The following is a 23,598-nucleotide window of genomic DNA, read 5'->3' on the forward strand; positions in this document are numbered from 1 at the left end:
ACGTGTTGTTTAATTTCCATGTGTTTCTGTTTCATACACTTTTCTTCTTGTAATTGATATCTAGTCTGATAGCATTGTGGTAGGAGAAGATGCTTGTTACAATTTCAGTTTTCTTAAATTTACTGAGGGTTGATTTGTGACCCAAGATATGGTCTATCCTGGAGAATGTTCCATGTGCCCTTGAGATGAAGGTGTATTCTTCTGCATTTGGATGGAATGTCCTGAAGATATCAATGATATCCATCTCATCTGATATATCATTTAAGACTTGTGTTTCCTTATTAATTTTCTGTTTTGATGTTCTGTCCATTGGTGTGAGTGGGGTGTTAAAGTCTCCTACTATTATTGTGTTACTGTCAATTTCTCCTTTTATACTGTTAGTATTCCTCTTATGTATTCAGGTGCTCCTATGTTGGGTGCACAGATATTTACAATTGTTATGTCTTCCTCTTGGATTGATCCCTTGATCACTATGTAGTATCCTTTCTTATCTCTTGTAATCTTCTTTATTTTAAGGTCTATTTGGTCTGATATGAGGATTCCTGCTCCAGCTTTCTTTTGCTTCCCATTTGCATGGAATATATTTTTCCATCCTCTCTCTTTCAGTCTATATGTGTCTTGAGGTCTGAAGTGGGTTTCTTGTAGACAGCATATATATGGGTCTTGTTTTTGTATCCATTCAGCTAGTCTGTATCTTTTGGTTGGAGCATTTAATCCATTTAAAGTAATTATTGATATATATGTTCCTATTGCCATTTTCTTAATTGTTTGGGGTTGATTTTGTAGATCTTTTTTTTTCTGTTGTATTTCTTGACCATAAAAAAGTCCGTTTAACTGACTTGTTTGGTGGTACTGAATTCTCTTAACTTTTTGCTTGTCTGAAAAGCTTTTTATTTCTCCATCATTTTTGAATGAGATCCTTGCCAGGTCCAGTAATCTTGGTTGTAGATTTTTCCCTTTCAAGTACTTTAAATATATCCTACCATTCCCTTCTGGCCTTCAGAGTTTTCACTGGAAGATCAGCTGTTAAGCATATGCAGTTTCCCTTGTATGTTACTTGTTGCTTCTCCCTTGCTGCTTTTAATAATCTTTATTTGTGTTTAGTCTTGTCAGTTTGATTAGTATATGTCTTGGCATGTTTCTCCTTGGGTTTATCCTATATGGGACTCTTTGTGCCTCTTGGACTTGATTGACTATTTCCTTTTCCATGTTGGGGAAATTTTTAACTATAATCTCTTCAAAAATTTTCTCATACCTTTTCTTTTTCTCTTCTTCTTCTGGGACCCTTATAATTTGAATGTTGGTATGTTTGTTATGGTCCCAGAGGTCTCTGAGACTGTTCTCAGCTCTTTTCATTCTTTTTACTTTATTCTGTTCTTCAGAAGTTATTTCCACCAATTTATCTTCCAGTTCACTGATTCATTCTTCTGCTTCAGATACTCTGCTATTGATTCCTTCTAGAGTATTTTTAATTTCAGTAATTGTGTTGTTTGTCTCTGTATGTTTATTTTTTAGTTCTTCTAGGTTTTTGTTAAATGATTCTTGCATTTTCTCCATTTTGTTTTCAAGGTTTTTTATCATCTTTACTATCATTATTCTGAATTCTTTTTCAGGTAGTTTCCCTATTTCCTCTTCATTTATTTGGACTTCTATGTTTCTAGTTTGTTCCTTCATTTGTGCAGTATTTCTCTGCCTTTCCATTATGTTTTTTTTAGTTATTGTTTGAGGTCTCCTTTCCCAGGCTTCAAGGAAATTTGAATTCTTTCCTTGATGAAGGTTGAATTCTTTCTTTCTTTTGGTTTCTGTCCTCCTAAAATTGGTCCAGTGGTTTGTGTGAGCTTTGTATAGGGTAAGATTTGTGCAGAGTTGTTTTTTTTTTGTTTGTTTTTCCTCTGATGGGCAAAGTTGAGTGAGGTGGTAATCCTGTCTGCTGATGATTGGGTTTGTATTTTTGTTTTGTTTGTTGTCTAGATAAGGTATCCTGCACAGGGTGCTACTGGTGGTTGGGTGATGCAGGGTCTTGTATTCAAGTGGTTTCCTTTGTATGAGTTCTCACTATTTGATACTCCCTAGTCTTGGAGCCAGTGCTCCTATTCCAAAGGCTCAGGGCTTGATCGCTGGGGCATATGTTCCATGCTGAACAGCCTTAGAAGCTTCAGGCTCAGCATCTTGAAGTCGGGCTGGGAAGACTGGTGGGTGACAGCTGGTCCCTGTCACCAGGTCTTGCTCAAAGTTCTGACATGGTTCTGGGTGTCTCTGGTCAGCTGGGTCTGAGCCTCTTCATTGGGCTCTGAGGGTCCTGGGTATCTGGCAGAAAGGGCGCAGAGCTGCAGCACATGCAGGAGGAGATCTGGACTCCTCCCAGCTGCATGTGCCACTAGTCCCGTTCTTGCTATCCAATAAATGAAAGAAAAATAGATGCTGAATTGGTAAATGAAATTTGTGTAGAAATAAACAATTGTCCCATTTGATCTCATTTCTTCATTTGTCAAAAGGGAATAAAACCCATTTTTTAAAATCAAGTTTTAAGAAGAAAACACACATTAAGTTGCTAGGGCTTGACCTATTGTAAGAACTCAATAAATACTGGTTAATGTTTTACTCCTTTGTTTATTTTTTTCATATTCTTTGCCACAAATGGGTAGAATGAGAAAAAATTTAGTCCATTTGTTTCTGCTTCCTAACAATTTCCTCAAGAATTACAATGGCTCTGTTCTTATTACAAACCAAAGTTCATAAGTATTTTTCTCAACTAACTCTCTATAAAAAGAAAGCCAAAAGCAAAATACTAATAAAATCACTATAATAAATCCTAATTCTTCAAATTCAGTGCCTAGGAGAGACTTCAGTATCACTTGGTAAATCCTGTTGCACAGTCTCCAGGTTTGTGTGACTGAAACAGGACACTAGGCCCTGGAATCTGAGTAAAGTGCAGTCTCACTTACTGTGCATCCTGCATCACTCTCAGAGAACTACATGGTAAGTAGCTAAGTTTCCAGATCATAAGGTGTAGTTTTGGGGGTATACCAACTTATGGGAAATACTTCTACCATCAAACAGAAATACTTACAGAGTAGAAACTTAAAGAATATCCACCTGTAAGGGTTCTCCCATCCCCTTATAAAATATGCTTTTTTTAAAGGATCCTTGGCTTATGCTAGTGGGCTTTCCTGGTGGCTCAGATGGTGAAAAATCTACCTGCAATGTGGGAGGCCTGGGTTCTATCCTTAGGTTGAAAAGATCCTCTGGAGTAGGGCATGGCAGGTTATACTAGGATGGATTTAACAGTTTAGGGTCTTAGACATTATATTAAGATTTTATAATCACATTAGAAAAAAACTACACAAACTACTAGTTTTTATGTGCAACACAGGGCTGTCTCGAGACATCTGCGTGGGCCAGCGCTCTTTTAGGGAATGGTCATGCTGTCTGCTGGCAGCAAGCATTACTTGATTTGTCGGTCTGTGCTCTCCACACACACGTGCTGCTGGGGAACAGTGGTCCACTTCTCCGCCTCCATCACCATGGCCTCTGCATCCATCAGTCCAAATCCATAGAGATGGCTCACTACAGAAGGCAAGAAGTCGGTCAGCTTTACCATGGTTGGCAGCAACCTATGCTATATATGTTGACTTATACTTTCACTCTGTAGAAAAGCCAGACACAACCCAATGGGAGCCAAGCTTTCCTTCTAGCAACAATTAAAAAACAAATAAAACAAGTAAATAATCAAAAGAAGAAAATAAGATCAATGCGTATTGTTCACTGAATACGTATTATAACTAGTAACATAACTACCATTTATGAATTGTTATTACATGGCAAGTATTAGCCCATATTTTTGCATTTAATCCTCCTAACAATCTTAAGATGTTAGTGCTATTACTATTGTCACTCACGGAAGAGGAGAAAGAAATTTGGCTGAGATTGACTAGCAGTTCAGTGGTTGAGCCAAATTCTAACCCACAAAGATTTACTACCAGGCTCCGCTTGTAAACCACTTGTATTCAAGTGATAACACTATCCTGTTTGTAAGATAAAATAATTAGTAGGTTTAAAGAGAAGTGTACACAACTTCTCTTAGTGCAGTCAGAACTAACACGCAAGAAATACCAATTTTCTGACATATCTAGTTTTTTGGTTGAAAATCCTAGAAGACATAAATCATTACCTTTCCTTTAGCATATGAAAAACTTATTAGAGTTTATGCATGAAATATTTGGAGGCTTCTAAACTTTCATGACACCTTCTTATCCTTGGATGTTGTAAACTTTTAGTTCTCAATGAGAATATCTATTAGATCAATAGATAAATTTGACCTAACTTTCTCAGAAACTTTACTTATATATAGGAAAATTTAATGATGATACAGTGATATCTACATTTGCAACTCTTTCTAAAAATACTTAAAAATCTCAGTTGAATACATAAAATCTCCACCTTGCATTAAACTCTTCTATATCTTTAAACACAAAGTCATACTTTGCTATGGCAAAGATATATGTAGAATTTTTATACAGGTACTTTTGCAACTTTTATTATAAGTGATATTTTTCTTAATTAAAAAATAATGTATGTTCATTGTAAAAACTTGGAACTACATCCAGAAAAGAATAAATAAAACTCATCAATAACCTCATCACAAATCGGTAACTGTTATTAACAAGTCTATTTAGATTTAGTTACATAATATTACATGAGGCAAGTTTGCCTCCTTAATTTGAAAAGATACAGAGTAACACACATATAATAGAAGAGAAATGACAAATTTGGGATTAAAGAAACCAAATTGTGGAGCTCTTTTGTTAAATTTCATTGAAATCCTATGTTATCACTTATCACTTAACCACAGTCTATATCATGTCACCATGGATATTCAAAGGTATTTTCTTGCCCTGGAGGAATTGAAATTATTGACGAAGACGCAATGCGAGGCTCTCTAACTCTTCATGGTACCCAAATATCTCCAAGCCACTGTCAAGTGATTTTAAACCAGTATAATTTATAATTTAATCTCAGTTCAGGGAAATGAGAGATTTAATTGATATGAAGGGGGTGGGGAAGAGGGTGAGGGGGTGGGTTTGGTGAGGGTAAGGATTTTGAATAGTCTGCAAAATGGGTGTCTTGGCCCCAGCTCAGCTTTGCACACTGCCCTTCCTCACCTCCCCACCCCCAATAATTGTCAACTTAACAACCTTTAGAATAAATTAACACGCAGAGCTGTCAAATACAACAAACACTTCATGCCTGTTAAACAACCACTTGAGTTAAGTAGAAAAGCACCTTGAGTCTTTATGAAGGCTGTAAATTGTTTCCTTTTCTGACTCAATTCCTACCCTCCAGAGAAAAGGTCTGTTCATGCAATACTCAAAGGAGGTGTTCAGAACAGAGGCTGAGTAGCTCCAATTAAACTACAGACTGGCGAGTCACAGAAAAAAATGTTTATTACTAGAATATTAATGAACAAGGAAATTAGACTAGATCAGTGAAGGCCACCGAATCACTAATGGAGACTTGCAGCATTTTAAAATATTTTAATATACTGAAATTGAGAATCTGTCCACAATCATGATACACAGCTGAAGGAAAAAAATGAAATAAATTTATTTTTTCTTTTTTTGGGAGGAGGGGGGCAGTGCCGGCAATGTATCAACTCTCTTCTGAATGGCAGTGATTTGTTTGATTTTTGGTAAATACCAAAGAGAAAATAATTACACAATAAATGCGTTGGGCAGATAAACTCCTTCAAAACATGGTGTTAACAGGGAAAATAGCCATTAAGTGGTTTGAAAGCTCTACTAGTTTTATGAGATATAAGTGACATATAATAATTTTTTATATGACATGAAGTTTCACACTCTAAAATTAACTTATAAACTCAGAACATGTGTTTTATTTTGTGTGTTTCTGTTTTGCTGACCATTTGAGTCACATCTCGCTCATCACACTGTTACCATTGTTACCACGCCACATGGGGTATGATTTCTCTTCCGTGACTGCAGAGCATCTGGCTTAGAGAAGAGGCTCCAAATGTATTTCTGAAGTAAATGAATGTAACTGATCTGAGAAACTGTATTTAATTCACCAAGTGGCATAAAATGTTTACAGGAGAATTGTAAGGGGGAATTAGGAGGCCTGTTCTTTTTGTTACAGACTCCTATAAACTCATCATTAATAACTAAAAATGTATCCTAGTGTAGAGCCAATATTCCCACTTTCAAAAATTTTACAATTACCTGTATATAATACGCCATCACTGGTTGTGATATGACCATTCCATAACTAAAATAGTTTTATCTATGCACATTTCTCATGCCACGACCTGAGCCTGAAAATAATTTTATGAGGATCAAGTGGAAACTCTCCATGCAGGCACTGTGCCAAATGCAAAATTCTATGGATTCTGTATTTAGAAAGACATTGAGGGAATAAAGCATGTATATAGACTAAATAGCTTGAAGCACAGCTATGATAGGTATTTCAGAAACTATATCTAACTCTTTGAAGAATGTGGTTGAACAAACTTAATAAAAGGAATTTGAAAAACTTGCTTAATAGTATATTTGTTCCATTAGATGGCATGACTGTTTATGCAGAGAAGTTCCAAAAAGTGGAACTGCCTTGTGCCAGAAGTATAACTAGTTTTTATTCCAAGTAATCCAAAGGTTTCCCTGCTTGGACTAGTCGGGTGGGCAAGCAAAGAGAGGAAGATGGACGATGTTCCCGGGAGGTATATTTTCATTTTCTGATGAGACTAGAAATGCCAAGAGGAGCTAGTCATTAAATACACAAGTAAATAACTGCATAGTTCAAAAGCAGATACAGTTGATTTAGACAGCAGTACTAGCTATGAAACCTAAAAAAGTCAATTCTAAAGAAAAGATAGAAAACTTAGTAGGAAAATAAAAATTGGAATTTGGGGGCACAGGAAGTTATAACCAGGGAATTTGATATATCCTTACTGATGCCAGCTATTTTAAACCCTTTAAAAAGAAATATCACACTGATTGGCTATTTCATGATAACTCTAAATGGCTTATTAGTAAAGCCCTGTCTGATATAATAAAGGAATTGATTGGAACAAGTTTGTTTGTTTGATTTTTAACTTTTTTGAGCTCCCTGAAGTGCTACCAGCTGTCAGATATACAGACAATGCTATGTAGCAACCAGAAGGGCAAACGACGACAAAAATGGCTATGAGAGATTTAAAATTTTGCCTGTGACTGCAAAAGACACAACTAAGTGACAGCTATCCATTCCTGAGCATTTAGTATAAAAGTACAGTCAATTTCTTCCATTGGGGAAATCATTTCTTATGACTAGTTTGACTAAACGTCTAGGTTTACCCAATGCTGTCCTGGTTTGAGCGCGGAAATCCTATGTCCTAGAGAAACTCCTTATTCACGGGCAAACCAGGTGAGGAGCTACTGCATGTGGAAATGAGGGAGTATGGAGTGGCACTTTCACATCTTTTACTATCAACAGCCTAGTAACTAGGAGGCAGCTGTACAGGCATACTGAACTTGGTATTTGTTGAGATGTATTCAATCATCAAAATATAAAATGTGGTTGATAAATTAGATTCGATTACTCAATTGTTAGAAAGGGACAGTTTCAACACACTTCACTGATATAAGCTAAGAATTTATCACATTAATTATGATACAACTTGTGTGGTTTGGAGCACCTACTATAGTCAACACCATGAGGCTCTGAAAGAAACAGAAAATGCTATGAGTTCTCAGACTGCCAGGGGATGAGACAAGAATAGCTCTATGATTTCACTAAGAAACAAAAGTGGTAACTGTGTAATCACTGTAAGTGTATACAAAAGACTTCAAAAGTCAAGAAAAGAAATCAGTTAAAAAAAAAAGATAATGGATAAAAAGCTATCAATAGAGCCTGCCCTATGGAAAGTACTCAATGAATGTTAGCTGAAATTTGGAGTTGGGAAGATGACATGGAGGGGAAGGTGATATCTGGACTGGGCTTTGGAGCTCTCGCTGGATTCAGTGAGGTGGAGATGCAGGGAGGACAGCTGGGACCAGAACAGAGCCTCCTGATTAAAGAATCATCAGGTCTGTGTACCGTTCTTTGGGGCAGTGAGCAAAACGGCAGCCCTGGCGTGTGGGGAGAGTGGTCAGCAGGGGATGGGCATTAGCAGTCTACGTGGCCAGAAGTAAGGGGGAGAGAGTGGACTGTGGGGGAACTGGATGCCAACCGTGACTGTGGGGTATCTTCTGCCATCAGTCAGGCTGCTGTTCTTCTACCTAAGGGGAAACCACCAGACTGAGAGATGGTTAGGCACATGCAAGTTCCTGGCTTGAGCAGGGCTGCTGATCTGCAGGGTGGGGTTGAACTTCGACTGAGATCAAAGAGCTCCTGTGGCTCCTGGAGTCCTCGCACCTTTGGGTTCTTTGATCTTCAATGTGCTGAACCACCTGTTCTGAAATAACTGCTCCCACCAGGGACCCTGCACCTCCCGCACCTACTAATCAAACCAGGCAGAGGGCGTGAAACGCACCCCATTGCACATGAATAATGTAAATGCTTAAGTACTGCTTCTTTTAAAGTAGAAGTAAACAGCTAAATAGGAAAACATAAAATGTAAGATTCATAAGCATGAAGAAGCAGAAGTAATACTCTTCCGTCTATGTCAGCATTTCTACACCCAAACAGCTTGACAAATGAAAACAGGATGCTTGCAGAATTAGCCTTTTCTTCCCTTTTCCTACTCCCTTTCTCAGACATCTATCTCTTTATTATGTACCCTTTAAATTTCAGCATGAAAAGCACATAAGCTTCTTAGAGAAATCAGAACTAGAGCTGCAGTGCTTTCTTCTGCCTCCTCCAGCAAAATGCAGACTCCCTGGGGGCAGGAAAAACCCCACAGCCAGCACCTGCCTTATTGCCTTACTTTGCATGGTTTGTTTTTAGTTTTCCTTTGCTTTTCCTAAAATTGTAGGCTCTACTAACAACTGCAGCCAGATCCAAAGATGCCAGCCATCACCAGCACTATCAAGGAATTGCATGTGGAAGGTTTCCAGACACTGATACTTGGCTGTCTGCAGGGTCTGCACTTCAAAGTGCCCCTCGGGATATGTTTGGTCAGCAGCTGTAGGTAGTCAGGCAGGCTCATCATTGCAGAGATGAAGTAAAAAGAGTTTAGGAAACCACTGCTGAGTTCTCCTCCTCCATGTACAATGTACTTCATTATACTTGGTACATATGCATGCAGTTTATTACATATGCATATTTAAGATACATATTTACTGTTATCTATTAAAATTTACAGAGTTAAGAAGATACGCCTGTCTTCTCTTAAGGGGATTTAAGAAAAGATAAACATGTCAAATTATTTTCTCTTCTCTGGCCATTCTTCCTTTGTTTGCTTCCAAAGTGACTATAATAGGAAAGTAATTTGTTTAAGGCACTTGACTAGAATTTCTTGACTGGAGGTAGGAAAACTATTTTACTACCTTGGGGAAACTTAGCCATGTATTCCTAGGCATACATAGATCACAACTGGGCTTGTTTTTAGGAAACTATGATTGCTTAGACAGAGATAAGAACAAAATAAAAAATGTCCCACAAGGGCTTCTGGGTGAAAGCTAACTGAAGATTAGACTGACCATATGTTAGCTCCCCAGCCTAGATCTTCTTGGCACATAACCTGGACAAACAATTACCAGACTGGGATCTTAATGAGCCAGCAGTCAAAAATTCTTATTTTTTAATTATTCACATATTATTTATAGATAACTCTTCATTTAACTTTCCTTTATGTTTGCCTTTTCCTTAAATTTGCATAAAGGAATAGAAAATCTGACTGATGTTTATATTTCAAGTGAGTATATTTCCATAATCAGTAGTTAACAGAGGTTGCAAAGATATGATTATTTTATCCAACTACACCAAACATCCATGGCTCACCGGATATGATGCCATTACCTACTGTTGATATGATGGGTGGCAAACCACAAAGCGTGATACACAGAAGAACGTATTCCTTGCAGCTAGGAATGTCACCTTCTGATTGGGAAGAAAGCTAACACTTATCTTTTTAAGTTTCAAGTGCTATATAAGGCTTCTCATGAAAATTCCTTTTCATTTACATAAAACTCAAATAAGGAAATTTCTGTAAAACTCAGAAAAATAGGCCATTATAGAAGACGCATATTCTCTTAAAAGAAATAATACTTGAGATGGTTATGTCCTGGAGTAAGATTTGGATTCGGTTATGTCCTGGAGTAAGATTTGGATTCATAGAGGTATAATTCATGGAGTAAATAATGAGACAGGGATATTTGGAATGGTGTCTCCTCAAGAAAGCTATGTGGGCCTGAAATCCCATGGATGGATTTATCTGCAGGTAATGAAGTAGCCAGCAATCAAAAAATGACATTTATTTAATTAATATTTTAGAAAGACTGATCTGGCATTGATGTGTGGGGTATGAAATAGCAGAAGGACTGAGGCAGGGAACTACTTATTTCAATGGTGCAGGCATGGGAGACCATAAAGAAGGTTATGGAAGAGGTGAATGAAATAGGCAATCACATAAGAAAGGAGCAAAGAAATTTCACATCTCACACTGTAGGATGCTCAGTCAGAGTGAACAGGATCAGAGCGAATGGGGTGATCTAGAGAAGGATGTTCCCTGAGGATAGAGGTAACTTTGGGGGAGAAATTGCTTCATAAAAGACGCCCGATAGTTCTATTTTAGAAGTTCTGAGTTTTAAATGACACAGGAGAGCCTTGTGCAGAGATTCTAGGTTGGTAATGGATGAAGTCAATGTGGAAGATGGTAGAACTGGGAATCATTAGTCAGGAGGTGGTCCTTGTCATTGAATGGAAGGCAGGGATGTGAATGTGGAATTAAGAGAATGTGAAAGGGAGGAAAGAAGGCAGAGAGGAGCGGAGGAGGAAAGAGAGCCAAGGTGTTCTCCCTCTAGATCTCTCAAAGCAACAGTCCTTAGGGAATGGCCCAGGGAAAGGGAGAGAAAGGACTCAGGAGAGTATCAAAGAAGAACAGGGCTGTATCTCTGCAGCACGAAAGGCAAAGAAAAGTAGTTCTGGACTGTGTACATCAAAAGCATGAAACCCTGGAGAAAAACAAGGATCCTTCTGATCTGGCAAGCAGGAAATGGTTGAACATCTTAAAGAGTAACTGCACTTTAAAGGCGGAAGTGGAAACAAGACTGCAGGAGAGAGGAAACGGAAGCAGCCAAATCAGACTGATGTGTTAGTCACTCAGTTGTGTCCGACCTTTGCGATCCCATGGACTGTGTGTCCATGGGATTCTCCAGGCCAGAGTACTGGAGTGGGTTGCCAGTCCCTTCTTTATGGGATCTTCCCAACACAGAGATCAAATCCTGGTCCCCTGCATGGCAGGTGGACTCCTGACTATCTGAGCCACTAGGGAAGCCCCTAAATCACACTACTTGTTGGGAATTTTTAATTGTGTAAGAAAGCACAGAACTAACACAGGAGGATAATGTAAAAGGTCCCCCCTCCCCTGAAATGGGGGATACAAAGTTTGAAAAGAGAACGTGATCATCCAATTGACCAAAAGGAGAATACCTGCAGCTGGGAGTACATGCATGCAGTAAGAGAATGACAAGAGACGAGCTCTTTTATGGAGCATCTTTCACACATGGGATTCCTTATCCAAGCTACAGAAAAAAATCATGAGAGAAATTTTGTTCATTTCTTCTGAGGATACTATTTCAATTAGCAACACTCGAAGTTGACTAGGAGAGAAATTAATTCATTACGTACAGCGGATAACTTGGGTTGGTGTTTCCCAAACCTACATGTACATCACCCAGAGGACTTGTTAGGGCACACACTGTGCAACCCCACTGATTAGTAGTTTCAAGGCAAGGTTCAGATTTGCATTTTTACCAAGTTCCTGGGTGATGCTGATATTGTTGGTTCAGGGACCCCACTTTGAGAGCCACTTCTTGAAGCTACTACAATTAGTATCTTTCCAGGAAACCTAGTTTACCAATGATAAAGCCTGGATAATCAGGCTAACATCTCCAACAAAGGGCTTGAGTCTCTGCAGGCATGGTTTACAAATATCCTGCCCTCATGCCAGAAGTAAGCTGCTTACACAGAAGATCATGTCAATATCTTTTCATGTGGGCTACCTACCAGAAGTGTTTTTGCTTCTCTTATAAAACTTTTACACGATGAAGTTCTAATTAATCTATAGATGCAGATCCCTCATTGTTCAAGCACAGGTTTGTGTAGGTATTTTCTTCTTTGGATGCACATCACCTGAAGAGTTAAGTTCTCTACATTGTTAGGATAGAATCAGCGTTTGATTGAGATACAAAATCATGGTCAATCACAATGTTGAAAATAGTAAATGCAGTGAGGTAGCTATCTCTTAACCCTACTGCATCTATAACTGAAGTGCACTTATCAAGCATGTTTCAAGTATGATTCCCAAAAGAAGAGGCCCAGAAGTTTCATATGGGCGGTAAACATATCTCATACATGCACCTTTTAAATACATTAGCTAATGAAATCTTTAAAATAATCCTATTAGCAAGTTCTCTTCAAGAAAATTAGAGATACCAAGGGAACGTTTCATGCAAAGATGGGCTCGATAAAGGACAGAAATGGTATGGACCTAACAGAAGCAGAAGATACTAAGAAGAGGTGGCAAGAATACACAGAAGAACTGTACAAAAAGATCTTCACAACCCAGATAATCACAATGGTGTGATCACTCATCTAGAGCTAGACATCCTGGAATGTGAAGTCAAGTGGGCCTTAGAAAGCATCACTACGGACAAAGCTAGTGGAGGTGATGGAATTCCAGTGGAGCTGTTTCAAATCCTGAAAGATGATGCTGTGAAAGTGCTGCACTCCATATGCCAGCAAATTTGGAAAACTCAGCAGTGGCCACAGGACTGGAAAAGGTCAGTTTTCATTCAAATCCCAAAGAAAGGCAATGCCAAAGAAGGTTCAAACTATCGCACAATTGCACTCATCTCACATGCTAGTAAAGTAATGCTCAAAATTTTCCAAGCCAGGCTTCAGCAATATGTGAACTGTGAACTTCCTGATGTCCAAGCTGGCTTTAGAAAAGGCAGAGGAACCAGAGATCAAACTGTCAACCTCCACTGGATCATGGAAAAAGCAAGAGAGTTCCAGAAAAACATCTATTTCTGTTTTGTTGACTATGCCAGAGCCTTTGACTGTGTGGATCACAATAAACTGTGGAAAATTCTGAGAGATGGGAATACCAGACCACCTGACCTGCCTCTTGAGAAATCTGTATGGAGGTTAGGAAGCAACAGTTAGAACTGGACATGGAACAACAGACTGCTTCCAAATAGGAAAAGGAGTACGTCAAGGCTGTATATGGTCACCCTGCTTATTTAACTTATATGAAGAGTACATCATGAAAAACTCTGGACTGGAAGAAACACAAGCTGGAATCAAGATTGCCAGGAGAAATATCAATAACTTCAGATATGCAGATGACACCACCCTTATGGCAGAAAGTGAAGAGGAACTAAAAAGCCTCTTGATGAAAGTGAGAGGAGAGTGAAAAAGTTGGCTTAAAGCTCAACATTCAGAAAACAAATATCATGGCATCTGGTCCCATCACTTCATGGCAAATAGATGGGGAAACAGTGGAAACAGTGGCAGACTTTATTTTTTTGGGCTCCAAAATCACTGCAGATGGTGATTGCAGCCATGAAATTAAAAGACGTTTACTCCTTGGAAGAAAAGTTATGACCAACGTAGATAGCATATTCAAAAGCAGAGACATTACTTTGCTGACTAAGGTCTGTCTAGTCAAGGCTATGGTTTTTCCTGTGGTCATGTATGGATGTGAGAGTTGGACTGTGAAGAAGGCTGAGCGCTGAAGAATTAATGCTTTTGAAGTGTGGTGTTGGAGAAGACTCTTGAGAGTCCCTTGGACTACAAGGACATCCAACCAGTCCATTCTGAAGGAGATCAGCCCTGGGATTTCTTTGGAAGGAATGATGCTAAAGCTGAAACTCCAGTACTTTGGCCACCTCATGCGAAGAGTTGACTCATTGGAAAAGACTCTGATGCTGGGAGGGATTGGGGGCAGGAGAAGAACGGGACGGCCGAGGATGAGATGGCTGGATGGCATCACTGACTCCATGGACGTGAGTCTGAGTGAACTCTGGGAGTTGGTGATGGACATGGAGGCCTGGCGTGCTGCAATTCATGGGGTCGCAAAGAGTCGGATATGACTGAGCAACTGAACTAAACTGATTATTCACAATTCACAGTTGAAAATACTAAGTCTCATGAACATTAAAAAATAAAACAAAAAACTCTTAAACTCACTGGGACTTGATCCCAAGTATTCAAAATCTTCATCTATTATATACATACTCAGTGATCACCATTATACAAAAGACACATAGTATTTCTTTCAATGAAAGTACTCAAATCAATCATAAATTCTCAGAATAAGACAACAAAGGTTGGGGGGGCATTTTGGGATTTATCTATACATCACAAATGAACACTGGAACATTTTTATCCCCTCTGCTTTCTGCAAATCAACTGCATTAAAAACAGCTCTCTTCTTCAAAACTCATTAAAATAGTATGTGCAGAAAATGATATATGTGAAGTTTGGAAGAAAAGTTAACTGGCCCAGAGCCCTTATTCTTGCTGAGAAATGACCTTCTTCAGTCATTTCTATCAGGAGTTTTTCCTGAGTGAGAAAATATTATTAATATGGCAAAGTTACTTTATTTTATATTCATGCTGAGGCCATTTTTTTTTATTACAGCTAACTAGGCATGCACAGATGAGCAAACGGCACTGGGTGGCAAAGAGCAGCTTCCCATTTGTTAACATCCAGCAGTGATCACAATACCCTCTTTTTTTGGCTCTTTCAAAGATGACTCTGGAAACTTCAGGGTGTACCATGGCTTCTGGTAGAACATCATAAAATGAAGCCTGTTGAAACTATTACTGGGATGTGTGATGGAAGTTTAATTGCTTTGAAATGCCTAAGGCTAGCAAGATGTGAACATGTGTAAAGAGTTGAATTGAGATTCTAAGAAAAAAAAGTCTGGATCTATTTATGTCACAGAAGATGTATCCAGATGGATTCCACAAAGTGAACGCCTGGTGTGTGTAACTGTATCTTCCTAGATGCAGTGGCCCTAGGAAGTTATGCACAAAACTAGCGAGGGATTAATTTTCAGGATTTCTTTTTGAATCCTTGGGTCTGGTTTATATTGTAGACACTAGCATGGATATAAAGATCTCCATGGGTAGAAAAAAAGGATAGGCAAAGCCATCTTTACTAAAGTTTAAAAAGATGTAATAAGGCCCCCTTTCCTCTCGTTCATTTGGCTTAACTTATTGATCTTGAGGGCGTCCTATGCCGCGCAAGTGGTAAAGAACCCACCTGACAATGCAGGAGACTTAAGAGATATGGGTTCAATCCTTGGGTCAGGAAGATCCTCTGGAGGAGGGCACGGCAATCCACTCCAGTATTCTTGCCTGGAGAATCCCACAGACAGAGGAGTCTGGCGGGAAGTCCATAGGGTCTCAACAGAGTCAGACACAACTGAAGCAACTTAGCATGGCACAGCATGTACATTGATCTTGAACCGATCTTCACAGCTGGAACACTGCCCATTTGGCATGGTCTCAGCGTGGTCACAGCAAGTTAGAGCCTCCTGTCCCTCATGGGGGTCAGGGAATTGGTGCCGTAGTCTGTTCTGGGAAAGCTGATGCCAGAGTCCAAAACTGATAAGCAAGGACTAATTTCAATGACAGAGTTCCTCCTGTGTACCTCAGTCACATCTCTCTCTCTCTCACATTTAAAGCTCTATTCCTTTGTAGAAAAGGTCTGTTTGGGAGTACCTTACAAGACAGCTTGTTGATAATCATGAAAGCATCTCATATAGCTTTTTTGCCACTGCCTTCTGCCTGTGCTCATGTATCCTGCATATGTCAATTTTTAATCACCCCACATAAAAGTCTCCTACTGACTCCACATGAAATAAGCATACATTTGAATGCATGAAGCTTCAATCATTTTTGGTCAAAAAATCAGGCAGAATGGAGAAAGAATAAGAAGAGAAAAATAGATTTGTGCTTAAACTCATTCATTCAAAATTCTAAGATTTTACATCAAACTATGTCTAGAAGCTGGGGATGATGAAAAAGATATTGGGAAACTCTATCTGACTGCAATAACTTTGCAAATGAAGGTCCTGTGAATGTCAAGCTTGAAGCAATAGATGAAGGTTAAAATGATCAAAACCATCTCTGGAGAGATACCTTTTGAAAGATACCCATGCCTTTTTGACAATTGTGGGAGAAATTACAACCAAATTTCATGCAATATGGTTGCCTACATGGGACTCCTGTGAATTAGATGCCTCTTGCTTTATGGGAACGTCATCCCACTCTGGGGGCTTTCCCGCTGGCTCAGTGGTAAAGGATCCACCTGTCGATGCAGGAGACACAGGTTTGATCCCTGGGTCAGAAAGGTCCCCTGAAGAAGGAAGTGAAAACCCACTCCAGTATTCTTGCCTGGAAAATCCCATGCAGAGAGGAGCCTGGTGGGATACAAAAGAGTCAGACACACCTTTGCAACTAAACAACAACATCCCACTCTGGGACACATGACTTGTTGAGTCCATTATAGGCTAGATTTCAATCTCCACTCAATTTCCTTATTTGATTCCCTAGTTCAGTTAAATAATCTGTACAAAAAACTATGGTACACCCTAACATGTAATCGTAGACATCATGCATTTTTAGGTACATCCTCTGATTGTTTAATCATATAAAGCTGGAGTTCAGTGCAAGTTTTAGGCTTGTAAGGGGCACAATATTGAACTCTGGAACAAAGCTGGACACATATCTTTTACCTTGGTTCTAAAGACAATTCTGAGGGCAAAACATATAAAGAAGAGCAAAGGATTTCCAGACAAAACCATCCCATAGAGTATATTAAGAAAGCATTGACACTGTAGCCTCTGGCAGGCTCAAAAAATGTATGCAGCTTCCTAGGACTACAGATGATTCTAAGTTTGCTTCACAGCTAAGAAAAAGAATACTAATGTGAAACTTAAGAAAGGGAAAAAGTCACTTATAAACTGTAAATGAATCTGTCACTCTGCCTGCAAGAGTCTCACAGTGACTCCAGAAGCTAACCAGAATTGTGTCACTGGCTTTCTTTTAATGTCTGCAAACTGACATGGCAAATTCAAAGATCACAGCTCTATGTGAAAATAATTCAAATATTGGAAGTTAAGTGGCTTTCTGAAGGTCATGGTGAACAATAATAAGCAACAAAAAGACTGGTTTGAAGGAAATTTGTGAAGTCTTCTTAAAGTATAGGTTTTGGCCTGACACTTTTCAAGAAGCAATCTCTTCACCACACCCTTTGCCCTGGGTTTATTAAAGAGCCATTTCTAAAAGCATTTCTTTGTCTTTACTTAAAAAAAAAAAAAGAATTTAGCAAAGATGATTATATATACCACCTGTATAACTCTCCTCATTTAGGAGACCAAGAGATGATAAAAAATTCCACTGAATGTCACAACCTTTGAGGTGAGGAATATACAACTGCATGCTAAGATGAGAGAAAACATCATGGCAAGAGCATTTTCACCCATTGTAGCAAGTCAGTTTCTTCTGTCCATGTCATTTGGCAGCACATATCATAGGACCCACGGATTTACACAATCAGCTTAAAAAAGAACACTTTGACATCAAAGCAACTGGAATTGACTTTCTTGAAAGTCATTACTGTTATCCAGCTCACTTTCTCAAATCACTGCAGTGGCTCCAAAATGTTTTTCAAATCAAATAAGAACTTTTTACTCTAAGATTCAGGTAGCTTTGTCCTCAGTTTCTTTTAAATTACTTCACTCATCACATGACACGTACCCTTTTTGCATACTGGGCTCGCTCTCTCCTCCCTTATCCTGACCAATGCTTTTAGCACAGCTGTTTCCTCCAGTTTTAATCCCCAAATCCTCCAAGAGATACAAAGAAAAAATAATGCATCTATTTAAACTAACTGCTTTATAAACTATTTCATACAAGTTTTGGTTCCCAGGAGTAGCTCTCAAACTGAGAGTTCAACAGTCTCTTTATAACTCATCTATGCCTCTCATCTAGGTTATATACATACCATGAACTCAAATCACTCATGATCAGCAGATTATGCTTTTTTTCAAAACTTCTGAATCTACCTATTGTTTCTTGAAATCCAAGTAGTCTTCCAGAAAAGCAGAGAACACAAATAAGGAAATTAATTCTTTATCCAGACCCATCAAATAAAATCTTGGCAAATGGAAACAAGAACCCAAATCAGATAAAATAGACTACAGAGAGGGGGGCAGAATTACAAGAAATATGTGAATATAGTAGTGAAAGACATATTTGCAAGGGATAGTGGAGCTAGTTTCATTCCTAAGCTACATTCTGTGTATGTATGCATATATATACATATATATATATAATGCATGCTCCATTTTTATCCTACAAATTTCTACCAATATTAACCATTTATTAATTCAATATTAAATGTTGTATGAGAAAGATGCATAACATGTAGATGATCAAGTTCCCTGAGTGTCTACCAAGAAGGAAGAGCTGTGCTCAACTCTGTATATGATACTGTTTTCCTTCTTCTTCCCTTTGCCACACACTGTAGCTAGGATGAATGGTCTTCCAGCTTTTCCTTGATTGAGTCTTAGTATGTGCTATATACCTGGCCTGAAATGTTCTTTACATCTGGTTAGTCTTTTGGACCATCCCCTTACTCCTCAAAGTCTCTCCTTAAATTAGGTCTTTTGCCTAGTATGTAAAGTTTAAAAAGTTGTAATTTGTCCACACAGAAGCTTGTCCATGAATATTCATACCAGCTTTACTCACAACACCCCCCAAAGGAGAAAGAGTAAAATTATCCATGGAAAGGGGAATCTTCGTGCACTGTTAGCAGAAATGTAAATTGGTGTAGCCCCTATGGAGAAGAGTATGGAGGTTTCTCAGAAAAACTGAAACGAGAACCATATGATCCACTAATTCCACCCTTGAGTACATATCCAAAGAAACCAAAGCACTAATTTGGAAAGGTACATGCACCCCAATGTTCACAGTAACATTATTTATAATTAGTAAGATATGGAAGCAACCTTAGGGTCCATCAACAGATGAATAGATTAAGTAGACATGGTATATATACACAACCGAACACCACTCAGCCGTAAAAAAGCATAGAAGTTTGCATTTGCAACAACATGGATGGACCAGGAGGGAATTATGCAAGTAAAATAAGTTAGAGAGAAAGAAATACGGTGTGATACCACATATATGTAGAACTTAAAAACTAAAACAAACTAGTGGATATAACAAAAAAGAAACATTCACAGATACAGAGAACAAACTCACAGCTATCAGTGGGGAGAGGGAAACAGGAAGAGGTGAGATACTATATACAAAATAAATAAGCTATATTGTACAACACAGGGAATATAGCCAATATTTTATAACTATAAATGGAGTACAACTTTTAAAAGTTGTGAATCACTATGTCATATACCTGGTATTTGCATAATATCATAGATCAAATATATCCCAATAAAAAACAAAAATTAAAATCATCTATGAAATAGTGAATGATAATACAAATTGTGGTACATTCTTACAATAGAATATAGGTCAGTAATAAATAGAATAAACCCCTCATATACTTAATGATATGGATGAACCTCAAAAAAATATATGGAGAGAAAGAAGCCAATTTCAAATAATCCTATCTGTATGAAAGTCTACAAAAGACAATCTAATCTATAGTAATAGCAAATATATCTGGTTGCACAGGGCGGGATTGAGGAGGTAGGGGGGATAAGAAAGAATGCAAAAGAAATTTTTGGGGTGATGGGAATGTTTTACACCTTGGCTGTGGTGATGGTTATATAGATGTATACATCTATACATTTAAAATAGTACTTCTTATAATATGTAAACTCACTCCAATAAAGTTAAGAATGTATGCGGATTTCCAGATGTACTGTTTATTTGTTTATAAAGCTGGGATTCAATCCCAGGTTATTTGACTTTGGAGCCCATGCTCCAAACTACTATGCTAAGTGATTTTTTTTGTTTGTTTTAAATTAACATAAGAAAATCACTGTTGAATTTTTAAAATCTCTGTAAGAGAATGTGCATGTATGTGTAGCTAAGTGTTTTTCGATAAGACAGCCTTGGCTTAAGTCTTTCAGGCATCTTATTTTAGAACTGGATTCAGAATCCAATTATTAGTGATTCACATGAATCCATTTCCTTACTTCATGGTTAACAACACACTTTTGGTCCGAAATAGCACTGGCCCTGGTTGATCACTTCCTGTAATTACCAAGTTTACAGCTTGATGATTTTTATCTTTGTCTAAAATATCAATTGTAACCACAAAATATTAAGCTTTGTTAACATGAAGGATAGCCAAACTCATTTGCTAAAAGAAGAGTTTTAAAAATACCTAAGGAAGTCCAGCCTGATTGGAATTAGCAAAATTGAGTTTCATCAGGTGATAACACAAAAAGAGACATCAACTGTCTCTTAAATATACAAATTTTGCATATTGTTAAAAAATCAAATCTTATGCTTGTAGCTTTTATACTGTACATTAATGGCTAAAGAGTTGACAGGACATTTATAACTACAATTAGTTCAGATTTCTGTCATTAGTTCCTATGCTACAACAAATTTTCAGGATTTAGTAGGTTGACGTCAAGGTGATATTTAAACATGAAAATTAATTTGCAAAACAGTAGAGCTGTGTTTATATATGATTATAGTATAGTCATTGATATGCAATTACGGAATAAAAGGAAGACCTATTGTGCTAATTTCATTACACAAGCCTTAGTGCATTTTGTCTTGCTGACTCAGATAATTTAATTAACTTCATCCCTAAAACAGTATTCTAATTCACAACGTAGTTCTGTATCTTTATCCTTATTTTGCAGTAGAAAGCTGTGACATAGGAAAATACACTTGAAGAGTCTTATCTTTGTCAAGGCTCTTTTTATGTTTGGTGTTTTCCAATTTCAAAGCACTTTTCATTCAACTCAGCCTTCTCATTATGTTTGGTATTTCGTTACCCACATTCTAAAAACCCAAGATACAAAAACTTTAATTGGTTTCTTCAAAGGCCAAAGAAAATATCAATAACAGACTCTCTACTAGAATAAGGTTCTTAAGACTGGCAAAACCACAAAACTACTCTAAACATAATTCCCTTCATTAACTAATTATATCTGGTAAAGAGGTAACAGTCATGTAGTACAACCATCATTTTAATTCTATTTTGAAGAAGGATTTTAAGTGTGAAACCACATACATTTAAAACTTCTGTGTGCAGGGGTATAAAACAAAATTATCCCCAAAGTCTAACAAACCTAACACTACCATTCAAAGACCAGCAATGAGAAAACAACATTTTGTTTGCATTTTCATTAGCAGAAAATATTTTTAAATCTCACATATTTAGTATGTATGAATAGAACACTCTGATAGGGCAAGTGAGCACTGTGAATACAAGACTCCAGATTGAGCAGTGATCAGGGAGATGGCTGTCAGGGGTCCTATATTGCTGTTCCCAAGTAGATATTTAGGTACATCATCTGAGAGACAAAAGAATAAAAGTAAAGTCCCTAAATTATGTGTGATTCATATCTTTTTTATAAATGAGCAAGAAGGTAAGCTCATATATTCAATGATCAATAAATGCAAAATGAAAGGTTTTAAGTTAATATATTAAATAAATACGAGTTCATAGAGTACAATGGAATAAAACTCAGAATCGTGAAAGAAACTCAGGTAGCATTTCTAGGGAGCAAATTTTATTAGGTAGGATCAAATGTATTTATATACCTCTCTGCATTTTAAAAGAACTAAATGCTTTATTTCTGAAAACAGGATTGGGACCGAAGTCAAGCATCTGATTTGAATATCCCCCCCGACACTGACCAGATGAATAACATTTCACTTTGACCTTTTTTTGAAAACTTGATGTGCACATTTCCAATTAAGGTACATTATGGACTTTAAACATAGCTACCAACATCACATCAGCATGCTAGGTGGCAAAGATAAAATATTATTTGTACAGTGAAATAATATGATAACAATATAGCTTTACTCTTTCAAATGGTAACACATCAGATATCACTTATATACGCAAAAAACACCCCCACACATTTCAGAACCTTTCGTTTCAAATCAACACATGGCATGCTTAATGGTTTCAGCACTTCTAAATTCTTTTTAAATAAGTGTTACAAACTGAAAGCAAGACAAGTAGGTATTAAAAATATATTGGAACATCTTAAAATTACCAGCCCTACCAGTAGAAATAAAATGATGGCAATTAAAAGTAATAAAGGTTATTAAAAGTTAAGGGCCTTTGAGGCTAAGAAGTCATGTTAGACTGTCAATTGTTTTCCCCAGTGGGAAATCAGTTAGAAATAAAAATTTAAAAATCTAGTAGTTTAGTTGTGGTCAAAGAAAGAGTCAGTGGGGGATGAGGAGGTTTCAGCAACATGCTGGTAGAAATAAAGAGACTTACATAGTCTGGGAGGGCAGTGAAATGGAAGGCGTGGTAACCTCGCTCACTTAGTTGTCATTTTGATTTTCAATGACATTTTTTTCTTTCTTTCGCCTAGTAAAGATGACAGAAGTTCCTAATTTATTATCTGACGTCTATTCCTGTTCCTAGATTTAAGAGAGTTTAACTGTATAATATCAAGTTATCATATCGAAATACAGACACTTTGAAAAAAAAACTATAGCATTGATGTTGCATGCATTCAATTAGACTTCTCATAGCTGCATCAGCAAACCAGGGCTATGGATGCAGGGGAAAGATTCAGTGAGCACAGCCCAGGAGACTGGGGAAAGAGATGGGTAGGAAATAGGTAGGGTTGTCAAATTTAAGCAGAAAGAGGGAGGGGTTCTTCCTGAAAGGCTCTGAGCCGTGGATTCTAGAAGAATGCAGAATTCAAGCAAGCCCTCTCTAGGGCCCTAGGATCCATACACCTTCTTTGTAAAAACAGAACTCGTCAAAATGTATGTGGCATGCCACAGGAGAGATTCTTTCATTAGCCTTCTGCTGCTCAGGCTGGGCTGCATTTTAGATGGTGAGAGAAGGATCACTGACACTTTTATAAACATGAGCCTGAAAGACTGATTGGATTTCACTGGAGGGAGAAAAAAGTACAGCGTAAACTTCTGTTTCTGTAGGTAAATCACACTGCAGCCAGATCACAGGAGGCAAAGTCATAGGACCTGGACATTTCCTTCTGCGTCTGCTCTTTGGGTGTGCTTCATCATGTGTTGGGCTGGCCTGCTGACAGTGTGCAGGAAATATTTGTGAATAAGTAAATCAGGAAAAGAAAGAAAGAAAGAAAGTGAAGTCGCTCAGTCTTGTCCGACTCTTTGCGACCCCATGGACTGTAGCCTAACAGGCTTCTCTGTCCATCGGATTTTCCAGGCAAGGGTAGTGGAGCAGGTTGCCAAATCAGGAGACTACGTAAATTAAATTCCTTGA

At 37.9% G+C, this 23,598-nt stretch overlaps 1 protein-coding gene across 6 annotated transcripts in view; it reads right to left on the reverse strand.

Moving 5' to 3' along the window:
* The window catches only part of PCSK5 (proprotein convertase subtilisin/kexin type 5), a 507,422-nt gene that overhangs the window by 209,530 nt on the left and 274,294 nt on the right, over window positions 1-23,598 (reverse strand). For all 6 annotated transcript variants that reach the window (XM_060409352.1, XM_042243336.2, XM_042243335.2 and 3 more), the window contains one exon: window positions 3,450-3,567. In XM_060409352.1, coding sequence (XP_060265335.1) covers window positions 3,450-3,567 — 118 coding nt within the window. The remainder of the gene's footprint in view (window positions 1-3,449; window positions 3,568-23,598) is intronic.

This window comes from Ovis aries, chromosome 2, assembly GCF_016772045.2.
Source record: "Ovis aries strain OAR_USU_Benz2616 breed Rambouillet chromosome 2, ARS-UI_Ramb_v3.0, whole genome shotgun sequence".
NCBI classification, from domain to species: domain Eukaryota; kingdom Metazoa; phylum Chordata; class Mammalia; order Artiodactyla; family Bovidae; genus Ovis; species Ovis aries.